This window comes from Meleagris gallopavo, chromosome 1 (assembly GCF_905368555.1).
Source record: "Meleagris gallopavo chromosome 1, MGAL_WU_HG_1.1, whole genome shotgun sequence".
Taxonomy (NCBI): domain Eukaryota; kingdom Metazoa; phylum Chordata; class Aves; order Galliformes; family Phasianidae; genus Meleagris; species Meleagris gallopavo.
Window position 1 is genome coordinate 10204950 of NC_139404.1, and position 15884 is coordinate 10220833.

Sequence of the window (15884 nt, forward strand, 5' to 3'; positions counted from 1 at the left end):
GAAAGGATTGTTTAGAGTAGATAGAACTTTTCAGGCAATGAAGAGCTGTGATGAATGCTAGCAGAGGAGCCTGTGGCTCCTTTTGCAAGGAGCCAAAATTCCTTCATCTCTCTATTGTTCTGGCTTTGGAACTCCACTTTTATTTCTTTGCATAGTACATTGTGTTTTTCCCAGTGGCTTTATAGTTACTTTGACTGCTGAATTATGAGTCAAGGGGAGTTTTTCCTCAATTCTCTTTGTTCCAGGCTCCTTCTCAAGAAATAATGAAGAGTCTCTGAGCAGGAGTCCAGCAGAAAAAAAATGTTCATTTTTTTTTAAAGTGCATACAGTAATTCATATTTAGTAATTCATTTCATATTCAGTAATTCATTAGAAGGCTATTGTTTCCAAATTTCCAAAATGACAGTAAGGATGGAAAAGAAAAAATTAAAAATATACAGAGGCTGTCATTGTACGAATCACAGATCTGTAGAGCTATGATGTGGAGACGATGTCAAAGTTTGGTGCTGGTCCTCATTCGTCTGAACAGATCTTAAAACTGTTGGGTTAGCTGTCATACAATGAAAAAAAAGTCTTTTTTGGTGTTTTTTTTTTTTTTTTTTTGGAAGGAGGTACTCAATAGAACGCTGGAAGACTTTGTAAGTATTTTCATTACTCCCAAAGTGCAGGAATTTTTCCTTCTGCTAAAGTAATAAACATTTTTATGTGAAAGCCATCAAATAGAACAATTGTTATTCTTTATAGCTTGAAATAAAATATAAGCTTTTGTTTGTATTCCTACAGCACAGTGTTTCTAGAGCTAACTGCAATAAGATTATAATGTTGTTTACGGATGGCGGTGAAGAAAGAGCGCAAGAAATATTCCATAAATATAATGAAGACAAAAAAGTAAGTGATATATCAAAGATTTTCTCATATTAAGTACAATAGTATGATGTGGAATGTTTAAATACAGAAATAAAAGACTTTTGGTATGCGTATAATATATTCTTTAATTTTTTTTTAATTATTGAACTTTTGGGCTCTTAAAGCTGTCTAAATCTATAATATTTATCTGAAAAAAAGTAAAATACATTTAATGTTTGCACTTTGTAACTCACTGTTGTCAAGTGGTACAAACGTGCATTAGCTATTTAGAATTAAATGCTAATGGCATTTTTCTTGCTTTACTGCAATCCTTGCACTATCAAATGGAATCACAGGTAGTTAAATAATATAGAATATATCTTCTCACTGTATTTTCAATATGTGTTGTTGTTCATCAACCAGAGGCAAAACTAGGTCTCAAAAATCTGAATTTGAACAGTGTTGGTCCAGAACAAAGCCACTCGTCTTTCCCTGTGAGGCCAATTATGAAACTGAGTGTCTTAACTAGTAAAGGGACAGTTTTCTTGTTTGAAACTTGTTCTGTAATTCAACTAGAATTATGTACTTGACACAAGAGTCACTGGATTTTGTGCTGATCAGACTGGCTTTTCCACACGTGTGTAAAATAAAACAGGTTTATTAGTTGTTTTTTACTATTTTTCAGGTAAATCATTATCTTCAGAAGATTAATTTATTTTGAAAGAAAAGTTAAATGTAAGCTGAGTTCATATTGTAACTAAGAACTTACCTATACCTATTGTATGAAGATGCCTCTTGATTTTAGATTAGTTTCCTAAGACACTTTAGTAGTTGCCGTGTATTTCTATGCATAAAGCAGTAGAAGTATTTCAATGGAAGTAAACATACACTTGAATTAATCCCTTCAGAAGTGGAGCTTGGAATGCAAGACAATTTCCATCTCCACCAATGATTCACGTATTGACCGTGAATAATAATTTGATGTCTGCTTTATAATAGTATTTCTCATAGAATGATGTAGTTATTCTTTGTGTCTATATTTTTAAACTGACAATTAGAAGAAACAATTGAAAACATAGCAACTCATTTTGAAAGTATATGCAGAGATTCCTCTTCAGATGTGGACTTGATAGCTTTTATTATATAACAAATGCTATAAACTAAAGAAGAGGCAAATGAGGGGGAGAATACATCTTATTATTTTCCATTTAATTTGCTGTGTTAGTAGAGAAGTACAGCAAAATATCTAGTTCAAATAACGTAACAGATTTTCAGTGCTGTGATTTGTGGTCTTACATCATGCCTGACAATCACTCTGTGAAGTATAATTAATGAAATATAATTTAGAATGGCACTTTTACTGCATCTATTAATACTGCAAATTTACACTGCTAAGAGCTGGGCTGTTTTGATGTATAACAGTATGGATACTTTTATATATATTACACTCTCACTTTCTTGTTCTCTCCACCAAATAGATGTTTAGATTTTTTGTTGCATGTAACAAGTGTGTAATGGTGGCAACAGTCACAGTTGGATTTCTGACTAGTTAAGTGCATTTTCATATGTAATTAACTATAGTGCAGATGCAATGCAAGGTCATTTTCCTACAAATTTATGTTCTGAGTATCTACAAATCCATATCTGTAAGAAATTATATTTTGTTACTGGGTTGTTAGATGCCATACTTGCTGTTTTTCTCTAAGGTGACTTTGGAAATAAAAGAGACAGTAAGAAAAATTTGCAGGTATAATTCTTTCTCTTGATCAGTTTTCAATCAGAAACAATTCTTGTCTTATTGAAAGGAAATTTTGTAGTTGAAAACTTTCTAATGAAACAGTAAATTCATTTTTAGAAATAAGAATAAAACTTCCCTGACAATCATTGGAATCATTCTAGTCTTTAAAAAATAATAATAATGATAAAATCAATATTATATACATAATATAATATACCATATATGTACATATGAAACAGTGAAATAAAAATAATATTTTTGAAAAATAAGACTAACACAAAATACTCTTTTCGTGATGGCTTCCTTGGTACTACCCTCAATCCCAAATCTTGTTTCTTTTCTATCTATCTTCATGTAATTGAACAGAGCACAGTAATAACAGCACTGACAGACACAATCTAACTTGAAAAATATAATATAATTTTAATATTCTGAGGTAATAGTCACATAGCATTACCTTCTTAGATTACACAGCAGGCTGCCTCCATGGTCAGATATTAGATTTTATGTGAATCTAGATTCTGTTGTCCCGAAATTTCTTAAACTTACTATTTTCTCTTGTTCAAACAAATGGTTTCATTCAAATATATTATTACTTGTTTTCATCTTTCTTATGTAAAATGTCTTCAGTTCTCTGCCTATTTTCTTCTTCGTGTCATTAACTTTGTAATTCTTTCCCATGAAAGAAGTTTAAATGAATTTTGTGCAGTCAGATGACATGATTTATACACTTGTTTACGTTACCCTTAGTGCTGCCCTCTGAGTTTAGAAATGAAAGGATGCAGTAAGCAATTTAATAGTACTGAAAAGCATCTTAGATTCCAGTCTGGAAAGCTGCTCTTTTAAATTACTGAATTCCATATATTTGGATAGGGATGTAGGTATACTTAAAACAGTTTTCTGTCTTTACAAATCAAAGTATGGAGATTATTTTAAAATTTATAAAACTTTTTTTGAGGAGCAACTTTTCTAGTTTTCATCTAAAAAAGCTTTTTCATCTGAAAAATTACAATTATGTTTTACCTCTGCATGGCTTTTTCCCTCTATAAACCCAGATTTTATTGTCAGAGATTGCAACTGTATGCTGTACTTGATATTTAAAAATTGGCTTGTTTACCTTTAAGGTGACATTTGGGGCAGTCACATTTAATGTGTGAAATACCACGCACAATGAATTTCAGGAATGTGGGTGGTAAATTTGTTTTTTATTTGCACTCATACTGCAGATGGCTTCACTGAAGATAGCAATATAAATTCAATTGAAATACAGGCACAGAAGGCATTCTCCATCCTAAGAATTTTGAATTCAGCTTAAAAATAGAAAACTAATACAGTTCTTCAGGGCAGACTGTGCACTCAGGATTGCTCAATTTATGTGAGTAGGAAAAAGATCTTATATGTAGCTCATGCACTTTCAGTTGTCTGAAGTTTCCTGGCATGACAGATGTCTTGGGTGGTCAGATGGACTGATTTCAGGTGGGAGGAGAAGCACAAGGTCAGAATCATGTCTCATTCTCACCAAATTATCTGTAATGATTAATGCAACCTCATGGCATTGTCATTTGAGAAGAAAAGGTATGAAGAGAAGTGTTTCAACGACTCAGTTATATTATAAATAGTTGTGTGTGGTGGGCACAGAGCTGCTACAGTGATAGAAGCCCAATGTGAGGAGGCTCCAACCTGGGAAGTTCCACAAAGAAATGTAGGACTATCTAGTGTCTTCTTTCAAATGTGACAGATTCAGTGTTTCTGTTGAATGATATAATTAAACTTCTATAAGGAAACATTTGCAAAACATTCTTCTAAAATAAAAATTCCTTCTGCTATCTTTACCAGAGGAGGGAAGCATTTTTTTTTTTTCATTGGATTGCTCTATTATAGTGCAACTGCATATCGGTATGAATAAAAAAGATAAATATTTAGTGTTAATCTAGGCAATAGTAGATGAGTCATTCCAGACAAGCCTGAAAGCATTATTTCTGATTACAAATGACCACTGAGAAAGCTGATGACATTTCTACTTGGGATAGCCATGGGATTCTGACTAGGTGTCAGACTGAATAAATGTAACTTTCTAGAGTTACTCACGAAGCTGAAAATAAAAACAGTATATTTCTCAGCACCAATATCAATCTCTCATGGGGCTTAACAACTATCAAAGTGTCAAAGCTCTTGCATTTCTGTGTACCAGATCTGTGACACAGATACAGCACTAAGGAAATAAAGGACTGAAGTGAGCAAAGTTCTAGTTTGTCTGGATACCATGTCGCATAATTTCATAGATAAAATAGCAAAAGTACTAAGCCAGTCTTTAAGCTTTCAGTTTTTAGGTTGTTGTCTCGGCCATCCTGCATTTGCCTTCTGTGATCTTTAGAGAGGCAGAAGCTGTTATTTCTCCCTAGACAGCCTCCTTGTGCCGTGAATTTTATTGAAGTGATGGTACAAAGAATCATCCCATTTCCAGCCAGCTGGTTGAACTGGCTCACTGGCTCCTTCTCTAGTCACTTCTGTCTTAAGAGTGTGTCCAGCTCTTAATTTTAATTTATTGTATGCACTGTGGCTTTCACAACTGGTAAAGCTAGAACATTCTGGGTAAAATTTGGGTCAGTACTCATACATTTCGCAGTCAGTCCCTTGTGTTTTTTGTTGTATGCTTTCTTTTTTCCTTTTAATTAAAGTGGCAACTGTTAGTAGAGAGCTTGCTGCGGAAATATCTTATTCTTAAGGTAAATTATTATTTTTTACCAATTTCTTAGCCCCACTTATCTATGAAGGATTCAGAACAAACCCAGTAGTTCTAGCTTCTCAGTTCCTAACATAGATTAATGTAATTTAATTAATGAATATAAATATTCCATATCAGTAGTCTTCCTCCTGTGACAGTTACTATTTGGAAAAACTTCAGTAGTAACTAAATTGCACAGTACTAGGTGGTTTAAGGTGACAAACGTGTAAATCCAGGAAATAATTTTGTTTTGTTTTTGTTTTTTAAGTGTCATATCAGGTACACATCTTTCCTCATTTACCTAAGTTTTGAGACACAGTTACCTGTAGTGTAAAGCTCCTTCCTCCATTCAGAAATGAGTAAATGATTATTAGAAATATGATAATTAAAAAAAAAAAAATGTTTAAAACATATCCTTTTAGGAAGGAAGCTGCACTGATGTAGTCCTGGCATGTGTCCATTGCTCGGCAATGCTGTTGCATTTGAGGAGTCTGCCACAGCCTTTCCCACACTGTCTTTCTATGATGCCTTTTCATTTAGACTATATAAAATCTTTTCTATTTTTTTTTCCCCATAAAGTTGCAATAAGAAATTGCTATCCATTTCTTGTCACCTTTTCACCCACTTTTCCCTTTATCTGTCAACTCTCCCATGCTGTTCTATATATGTACATAAATTTTTTGGGCAAGATTGCTGCAGGCTTAGGAAGCGCAGCAGAAAGTGCAGCAGGGCAGCTGAGGATTTATTTTGGGAAGATCAGTGTGCAGAAAAGCCTTTTCATGCTTATGTCCACAGGGCTTCATGTTGGTACTGAGTTTTTCTTTAGACTGCTGTTTTGATATCATCATGAGACCATCTGGGTTACCATGTGGCGTTTTTGTCTGCTTGCAAGATAAAATCCATGTGGTCATGCTGAGAACTGCAGAAGGCTAAGAAAACTTTTAATGTAATTTTGTTGAAAAGCAATCTTATCAGTCATATTAGAATCATATGTATGTGTTACATAAGACCCAACTGACAGCTTGTTTCTTTCATATTTGATGTGAGGAGACTATTTGATATGTCTATTTTTGTTGATCTTCAGTTACAAACCACTACATTAATATTGATTCGAGGTGTCACATGCAGGTCTATGCTGCAGATGGCATAAAATGATTAATCTAGGCAACAGGGATAGGATATCACTTAATATAGAAAGTACTTTATGATTATTATGGAATGAAAATCAGAGAATGGGACTGCATTTTACTTATTTACACGAACAAAATGCCATACCATCCAAAATCAGTTCTTGCTCCTTCAATCCAACTATCTTGTTCCTTCCAGATTTTTAATTAATTCAGACAAAAAAAGTCTTTGACATTTTCTAGAACAAAAAATATTCCTAAGCTTCTATAGTGTACTCAAGAGTTGTGTTTCCCATTATATTGTTTTATCAGCATGAGCACATATAATTAAAAATTTATGTTTCTAGTGAGCACTAGTTGAGAGTTAGCCCATTGGATGGGATAATAGAACATTTCAAATGGAATGGAACATCTTTCAGTGAAAAGATTGGCCAATGCACTGATAGGAAAAAAAAAAAATGGAAATGTGTAGGAGATTTCATATTGGGACGGAAAAGAAGAAGTTACAGAATGGCAATCTTTGTAGTAAGCATGTAGTAATCTGAAACAAACAGATAGTAGGACAAGTTGTATATCTGCAGCAGTATAAACAGATGACAGGTGAAGAGGGAAATGAAAATTTCAAGAAACAAAGTTTCAGTTCATTCTGATAACAAGGAACATGTGCACTCAGGACAGTATATGAAAGGGATATGAAATAGGAAATGACAAATCAAAAGTGTGGATGTACTGTGAACTTCATTTATGTAAGTAGAAATCCTGTGCAACTTAAACTATTCCAGACTGCTGCTGGTGGGAGAGCACATCAATACCTGAAATGAGAGACCACTGTCTGAGAAATATTATCAAATAACAATTATTATAGGCAATTAAGCAACAGTTGTTTGTAAAATTTGAAAAGAAAATATTTCATTTATGACAAAAAGTAAGAAAATACATACAAAAAAGTTACAGATGAATATACAGATGAAAAGCAAAGATAATGAAGTGCTTTTTTACAGAAAATGACTTGGATTCAAAGTCATGATTAATTTCAAATGAAAGGTTAAAACCTGTTCTGTCATATCTCAGGAGAGTAATAATCATGTCCTTTAGTCTTTTGCATGGAACTAGAAGTACTATACAGAATAGTATAAGAAGAAGAAGGAAGTTACTTTGCAATGTGGTTTTTACATGGCTATGGGAAATGACATTCAAGAGTGAGCTCTTAATTTTTTTTTTAGGTTTTTGCAATAATTTTTATAGATCTTACTGTTAAAAAAAGATAGAGGAAACACACACAAAACATTGTTATCTTTCATAGCAGAATCAGCCTCCATATGCAGTAATAGAATTCTTAGCCTATTATGCATCTCCATTCTTGTTTCTATCTTGAGCCTCTATTTGAAGCCAGTAAGTTTAGTTGAAATCATATTCAAGTTAATCTTGTGTCAAATTCAAGGTGATGTATTCAGTGTTTGAAGAGTTTTACATGGGAGTTCTGTGCTTCATAGCACCCTGCAAAAGAAGAAATTTAATCCATACTGACCCAAGTACTTGGAGGGCAAGCTGCAAATATCATTTTGTTGTGTTGTTTTTTCAACAATTCTGACTTTATTTTAATAGATCTTGTTAACAAGAAAGAATTGTGTTTATTTATAAATCATTTTATAAAGCCATCTCTTTGAAGGTGATGAACTGTATAATGCATACTGTCTATGTTGTATTCTTGGTCCTATATGTAGATAAAAGAGGCAAGCTGGTAACAGCAGACAAGGAGATGGCTGAGGTATTTAACTACTTTTTTTGCCTCAGTCTTCTCTGATAACTGCTCATCACAAAGTCTTCAAATGTTTGGCTTGGTAGGAGGGGATTGGCGAAGCAACATCCCTCCCACTGTAAGCAGAGATCAGATTCGTGACCCCCTGAGGAACCTGGACATCCACAATTCTATGGGTCTCAATGAGATGCATCCCAGAGTCCTGAGTGAATTCACTGATGTAGTTTCCATGTCATTCTCAATGATATTTGAAAAGTAACGGCAATCAGGTGAAGTCCCTGGCAAGTGGAGAAAAGGCAACATTGCAATCATTTTTAGGAAGGATAAAAAAGGTGACCCTGGGAACTACTGACCTGTCAGTCTCATGTCTGTGTCAGGAAAGATCTGAAGTAAATCCTCCTGGAAATTATGCTAAGGTACATGAGATACAGAGAGGGCAGATGGGAGAACCAGCATGGCTTCATGAATGGCAAATCCTGTTTGACCAACCTAGTGACTTTTTATGATGGTGTAACTGCATTGGAGATTAAGGGAAGAGCCACTGATGTCATCTATCTGGATTTCAGTAAGGCCTTTGACATGGTACCCCACAAGATCCTTTTCTCCAAATTGGAAAGATGTAGATTTGATGAGTGGACTGTTCAATGAGGAACTGTCTGCAGGATCAAGTCTAGAGAGTGGTGGTCAGTGGTTCAAGGTCTGGATGGAGATCAGTGACAAGTGGTGTCCCTGAAGGGTCAGTACTGACACCAATGCTCTTTAATATCAGTGACATTGACAGTGGGGTTGAGTGCACCTTCTTCAGCAAGTTTGCTCATGACGCCAAGCTGTGTGGCGTGGTTGACACACCAGAGGGACAGGATGCCATCCAAAGGGACCTAGACAGGCTTGAGCAGTAGGCCCAGATGAACTGCACGAGGTTCAACAAATCCAAGTGCAAGGTCTTGCACCTGGGTTGAGGCAGCCCCCACTACCAATACAAGCTGGGGAATGGAAGAATTGAGTGCAGCCCTGCCATGGCAAACTGGACATGAGCCAATAATGTGCCCTCACAACCAGAAAGCCAACCATATCCTGGACTGCATCAAAAGAAGTGGGCCAGCAGGGCAAGGGAAGTGATCCTGTCCCACTACTCTGCACTGGTGAACCCTCACTGGAGTACTGCATCCAGGTATGGAGTCCTCAGTACAAGAGAGACATGGACCTGCTGGAGCACATCCATAGAAGGGCCAGAAAAATGAGGACAGACTGAGAGAGCTGGCGCTGTTCAGCGTGGAGAAGAGAAGGCTGTGAGGTGACCTGAGAGCAACCTTTCAGCATCTAAAGGGGAGCTACAGGAAAGAAGGGGACAGATTGTAGCAGCGTTTGTTGTGACAGAACAAGGGGAAGTCGTTCAAGCTTAAAGAGTGTAGATTTAGGTTAGATATAAGGAAAGTCTTCTACAATGAGAGTGTTTAGGCACTGGAACAGGTTGCCATAGATGTGGTGGATGCCCCTGGAGACTTCCAGGATGAGGCTGAATCAGGCCATGGGCAACCTAGCAGTGGATGTCCCTGTTCATTGCAGGGAAGTTGAACAAGATGACCTTTAAAGGTCTCTTCCAAATCTAAGGATTCTGTGATTTTTATGATGCTAAGAAAACAATAACCTCGGAGCTTTCTGTTGCAGTCTTGTATAGGCTATTTTATTTAAAAACAAAACTAAAGGCAGTATTTTGTTTTTAGTAGATTTCTCTGTAAGAAGCATATTTAAGTAAGGATGAAAATGCTTCTTTTCTTCTTTTCATTAAAAAGCCAGACTTTATGGCAAAGAATTAAAATTCAGTTACTTCACATAGACTGATATATGTCCTATGTCTTGTTACCTAAAATGTCAGTTCTTTACTCTTCTCCCCGCAAAACATGCCATTAGATTTATAAACGAAAACCCTTATACAAGCTGTTGGACACACCAGGACTACAGACAGCCCTCTGGTTTTATCTGCAGATTACATGTAGTAGTTCTTTTGTTTTTTGTTTGTTTGTAGTCTTTCATTTTATTTTTTTCCCTTACAGGTAAGTTTATTAAGCTGATTACAAAAGTAATGAAAATATGTGTCATTCAGTATAGGAAGGAACTATCTCTTTCAGTCATATAGATGAGATGTATGTAGTGTTTCTTGAAGACAATGCTGAGATTTCAGGTGCAGTTTGGCAAGAATCACAATGGCTAGTATGCACACTGACTGCATTAATTGCTAGCTGCGAAGGACATTCTCTAATACATGATTGCATATAAGACTCAGTCTTTCAGATATGCTAGGACATTTGCCAGTTGCTGAAATCAGGCATCGTCAGTGTCAGCTTGTTTCCATAAAGAAATGTTTTACCTGCCAATAGATACAAGGTCAGCTTGCCCTAAGCCCAGTCTTATGTGGTAGTGGCAAGTTTCCACAGATAAAATTGCTTAACATTTTTTCTTCTCTTAAAAATTTAACAAAACTTACAGAATCTTCATTCTTAAATCTCTCACTCTTAAGACTGTTCCAGGATAATGTTCCTTTTGAAGGCTGATCTCCAAAAAACAGCACATGAACAAGGGAAAAAGTCTCTCTGTTTGGTATTTGCAACTACTTTGTTTTACTTCCCAAGCTGTACAAAAACTAGTGTAGTGGGAGTAAATAGTAGAGAGAGTAACTATACAAAGGCCAAAGTGTACTGTTTTTTTAAAGAAAGATCACTGAATAATTTTTTTTTAAAAAGGTAAGTGAATAAAATAGTTACTCTACAGTGCAGAGTTAAAAACTGCTAAAAACAAGAGTTTGAAATAACTTCATTAGATAGAATATGTTCAGTGGGATATTAAATATTCCTTTAAATACTTCAAATAAAAAAAAATAATAATAAAAAAAAGGCTTGGTGTCATGACAGGAACAGTGAATATCCCTCTAATTAGTGTGGTCCTTTCCAGCTGCTCATCTCCTTCAAAGTGTTGTTTTGACAATCAAAGAAATGCCAAAAATGCGTTTAATCAAGAGTACAGAGGGAAATACTTTGTCACCTCCTTTGTCTGCTTTCCAATATGAGCAACCAAATGTACAAAGAATTCTTAGGAAAAAAATGATTTTTTCTCCAGGGAATGCTAAATGCTGAATGTCTGGGTGAATTAGCTTAGGGAAAGTAGAAATTCAGTTGTTTTCTGCTTCAGCAAAGAAACGTTATTAAGATAACCAAAGAAGGAAACAAGTCAACTGAGTAAATAGAGCCTGTGTGGAAAAAGTAAATAATCAACAGTTGAACCATGAAAAAGCTGATAGTGTAATTTCTTAATCTGAGGTAGGAATAGGAATGACCTGGAGATGGAGTGAGTGGCTGGAAAATCACTTGATTCACAAGGATTGCCTCCCATTTATTCCTGAGATAGTGTCGGGCAGGGCAGTCTGGTGTGGTCTGCACATTCAGGAGAGCTAAGTCAGTAATGCAGGAGAAGCTGCTAGTATGTCAGCACCCTTTCACCTAGAACTACAGCTGCAAATCCACACCACAGAAGACTACTTCAGGGATATTTCAGGTTCTTCCAGATGAAATAAATTCATGACTTTCAGTGGGATGTGTTAAGCATACAGTAACTGCATTACATGATTGGTGACATCAAATGTCTGCCTCAGTGTCTTAAGGCATCACTTATATTAATGAATTCTATTGGGAAAGGACGTGGGCTTAAACACTTTTGCAATCATATGTATGGTTAGTTAGACCTTTGAGGTTTGCAGCCTGTGCCAACTGGTGCACTCTCAACTAAGGTTCTGGCAATGCTCCCATGAGCACCAAAGAAAAGGACAAAAGGAAAAAGCAAAAATGTAGTTTGTGATCATGTGTGTGGACTCTGCTGTCTCAGGAACTTCCTCAACTCTCTCAAGGCCAGTGCATTGACCAAAGCACAATTTTTTTTAGGATAGTCACAGCCAAATTGACTCTAAAACCTAAGTTCAGGCACATAATAATGAAATCCAACTTGTTTTTGAAGTCACAGCTTTTCTCTTTCTAACTGCTGTTGAGACTAATGTTGTAAAAAGGTAATAAAACAGCTGACTTGTACCTACAGCTGGAAAAACAATGATATTAGAAACTGCTTTTTACATATGTAGGCAGCTCGATGCAGAGGACATAGCGTCCTCATTATCATGTAATATCTCTATATTAAGTTTCTGTCAGGATGGACTAATACAGTTTCTACTTCTGTTATACTTTTGTCTCATGGAAGGTTTAACAACATAAAGACTGAAATGACCACATCATCAGTGTTTCATCAATCTACTTATAATTGATTTAACAGAGGTAGAATAGTTTATATGAGCAAGGTATTTAAACCTTTGTACTTCTAGCAGAGCAAGAAGGAGCATCAACTGCTAGCATCAGTGGGTTAGGAATTGGTTGCTATAGTTCCACAAGGTGGCACTAATAAGATATAGAACAGTACAAATGATTTTGTGTTCTCAGTTCACTGGATGTGGTAATTCTCAAATTTTCTAGAGTGTTAAATTGTAATAGTATAATAGTGTTTTCAAGCTTTACACTAGAAAATACCCCCCTTTTTTTTGTTTTAATGCAGATATGTTTTCATTGTGATGCAACAAAAAAATCTTGGGAAAACCAGCAATTGTATTTTACCACACAATACATCGGTGTACTTATGTCAATTTTTCCAAAATAGCAAGATCATTAAATGCTTTTTGCTCTGTGTATAATTTAGAGTCATATCCAAAGCAGAGGAGATTTTCCAATTTTCTTTCATTTTTCAAAGAAGGATTTATATTAGAAAGATTACAATTAGACTAGGAATTTACAAGTTATCACTGCAGCTTGGAGTTAAGGATTGAATTGGAAGTGATCCCAGAGACTCAATCGTGGAAAGACTTGAGAAGGTGTTTTCTCAAATGCATTACAGCATTTTAATATAGTTTTTTAAATAAATGCATAGACAGTCCAAGCATCACATACAAAGGCCTAAGTCTCCGACTTCTGAACTTTGTTGGGCCTGGTATTCAGAGCAGTAACAGTAACAACTTTTGATTAAACTGAGAAGCTTTAAGCCCTCATTTAAAAGGTTAGAGGCACTGTCATGGGTGTTTTGAAAAAGATGAATGCTGCTCAGTCGTTCACAAGAAAACAAGCCTTTTTCTTAGGACTGAATTCCACAGCTGTGCCCGTATCCATAAACCAAGGTCAGCATGCAGTCTGAAGAACTGTCCAGAATTATCCATAATGTTTAATTGTTAACAGACTCAATGGTATGGTTCTTGGCCTTGGCAGTCAGCTCTCTCAAACACTGTCTTGAGGAGTTCAGTTCAGGGATGAGCATGACCTATAGCTGATCCCAAAACATAATGAGATCAAATGATGTGGGGGGTTGGGATAGGGAGGGAGAAAAGCAAAATAATGTAGCCATAAAGATGTGAGCCATAATTTGCCCTACAGACTGAGAAAGAAAATGATTTGTGTCTCAATTTATCTAGTGCATAAATATAGACTAAGGGACCCTAGAAGTTACCTCTAGCACATCACTGTCAACAATACTCCTGAACATGTAGCTTCTATTTCTCTTTTCCCTGTCCTTTCTATCAAAACAAAGCTGCTTTACTTTTATTGATAAAACCCAAATGCATCATGACTATATCCCTTGAAGTTCTGAATCTAGCAGTCAAAGACAAGGACAAAAGATTATGGACCAGAATTTAGGTGAAACTCAGCATTTGGCATTTCCTATGGCTAACCTAGTTACCCTGCAGGGTTTTCAGATGATAACTCTGAAGTTGCGCTTTTCATTAAAATTGGTCATAAATGCCTTTTGGTCTTAGCTACTTCATAGCAGAATCTGAAATCATCTTCAAAATTCTGTTCAGTTATGGGGATAAGTCAAAGATGTAAAGACTGTAAGGAAAGGAACACATTGAGAATTATCACTGTGATAGCTAGAAAACGCCATAACATTTCCCTCATCTCCAGCAGAAGAGTTGCAAATTAATTCAGTGGTTTAAAAGATATGCTTACAAGGGATTTAGGAGACAGACTGCATAATGAGGTATAGAAAAGCAGTTTTGCAATTTTATTTAGAATAATAGTCTTGGTATGTTACTCTTGTTTGAGAAGTATACCTATTAGATATAAACTTAAAACAATTTTTCACTGTATCTGATAATCTATATAAGCACATTAATGGGAAAAAATAATTTCCTAGATGAAGCTGAAATTACTGAATTATTAATTCCTCTTTATTACAGCTTCTCTTGGTTTTTAATAATAGTAATTAAAAAAAAAACTTTTACTTTTTATCTGCAGTTACAAAGCTCAAATTAATATAGTCTGAAATCTTACTGTCATGAAAACTTAAGTTACATTATCTGATCAGATCATTTTTTGATTCAGTTTGTTTATCTAGCGTCGGGAAAAGTCTTTCATGCTTCTACACAATTGTGGTAAAATAGTGAGATTCATTTTACTTATTACTTCATGTTACTCCAATGGCAAAATGAAGAAATAAAATAGGGGGGGGGGGAAAGAAAGGCAACTGACATCTGTAACCAAACCAGCTTATTTGTGTATAGCTCTTCATTTCTATTTTCCTCACAGATCTCTCGAGCGCCTTTATCACTTCATATGTGTAGGAGTCAGAATCCTCTGTTCACACTGATCTTTATGAGACTTTTTTCTTGTAGAGAGAAATTTGAAGTAAAAAAAAGGAAAATAAATAATTAGTTAAATAATTAGTTTATGTGATTATTAAGTTTCTTAATACAGTACTTCTTCCTCTACTTTCTGTAGCATTCTTTCTGATAGGAAATTTCTCTGATTGAGAGTTGGATTTTTATTTTTTTATTCATTTATTTCCTTTCATATCCTTCAAAGGACTGTGGGATAAGTCAGGATGCAAAGACCTTTGGGAAGTCTCTTGTCCCATGTCCTGCTCAACACAAGGTCAGGACTAAATCAGACTGGGTTGCTCAGGGCTTTATCTAATGTGGTCTTGAAGACCTTGAAGAATGCAGACTTAACAGCTTCTCTGGGCAGCCTTTTTCTTTGTCATTCATTATCTGAACTCACATAGTTCTAAATATTTTAAATTTTTAATTAAGATATTGCTTTACTCTACACTATTTACACTGAAAATAAATAATAATGATAGAAGACTTGTTTCAAATAGTGAAAAATACAAATAATTAATACATATTATTAGACATATTATTAGACTTGAAGTCTTGGTGGTAGAAGTTATGACTCTTACACTTAAGAAAAGTTTCTAGACCGTATCTGACTTTTTCATCACGAGTGTATGACTTTTCTAGAAAAACTATATTTTCAGTAGTCCCATTGAGAACCAGACAGCCTATCTTTTATTTTGGTTTTAATTTTGTTTCTTTTTTTCTAATTCTTCCGTTACTTTTTAATAATTTGAATGTTATTTTTGTACATGAAGAGAACAAATGGATCTCCCCTGTAAGGCTGGATTTTCTGTAAGGAAAGGTTTGGGGAAAGAAGACCTGTGTGAAAGAGCCCTGGAACCTATTGTGTTCACAAGATCTGAGATCTTTTAGAGAAGTACAGAGAAGAAATAGCAGGTCTCAGTGGCTATTTCAGATGAAAAACAACTTCTAGGGATCAAAGATACTTGGCAGTTTTCTTCAACTTAGAAATCCACTCACTTGGTGGAAAC

The 15884-nt window shown here is 35.3% G+C and overlaps 1 protein-coding gene across 5 annotated transcripts in view; it reads left to right on the forward strand.

Moving 5' to 3' along the window:
• The window catches only part of CACNA2D1 (calcium voltage-gated channel auxiliary subunit alpha2delta 1), a 353910-nt gene that overhangs the window by 282018 nt on the left and 56008 nt on the right, over positions 1 to 15884 (forward strand). For all 5 annotated transcript variants that reach the window (XM_085216402.1, XM_085216374.1, XM_085216379.1 and 2 more), the window contains exon 12: positions 784 to 888. In XM_085216402.1, the coding sequence (XP_085072528.1) occupies positions 784 to 888 (105 nt within the window). The remainder of the gene's footprint in view (positions 1 to 783; positions 889 to 15884) is intronic.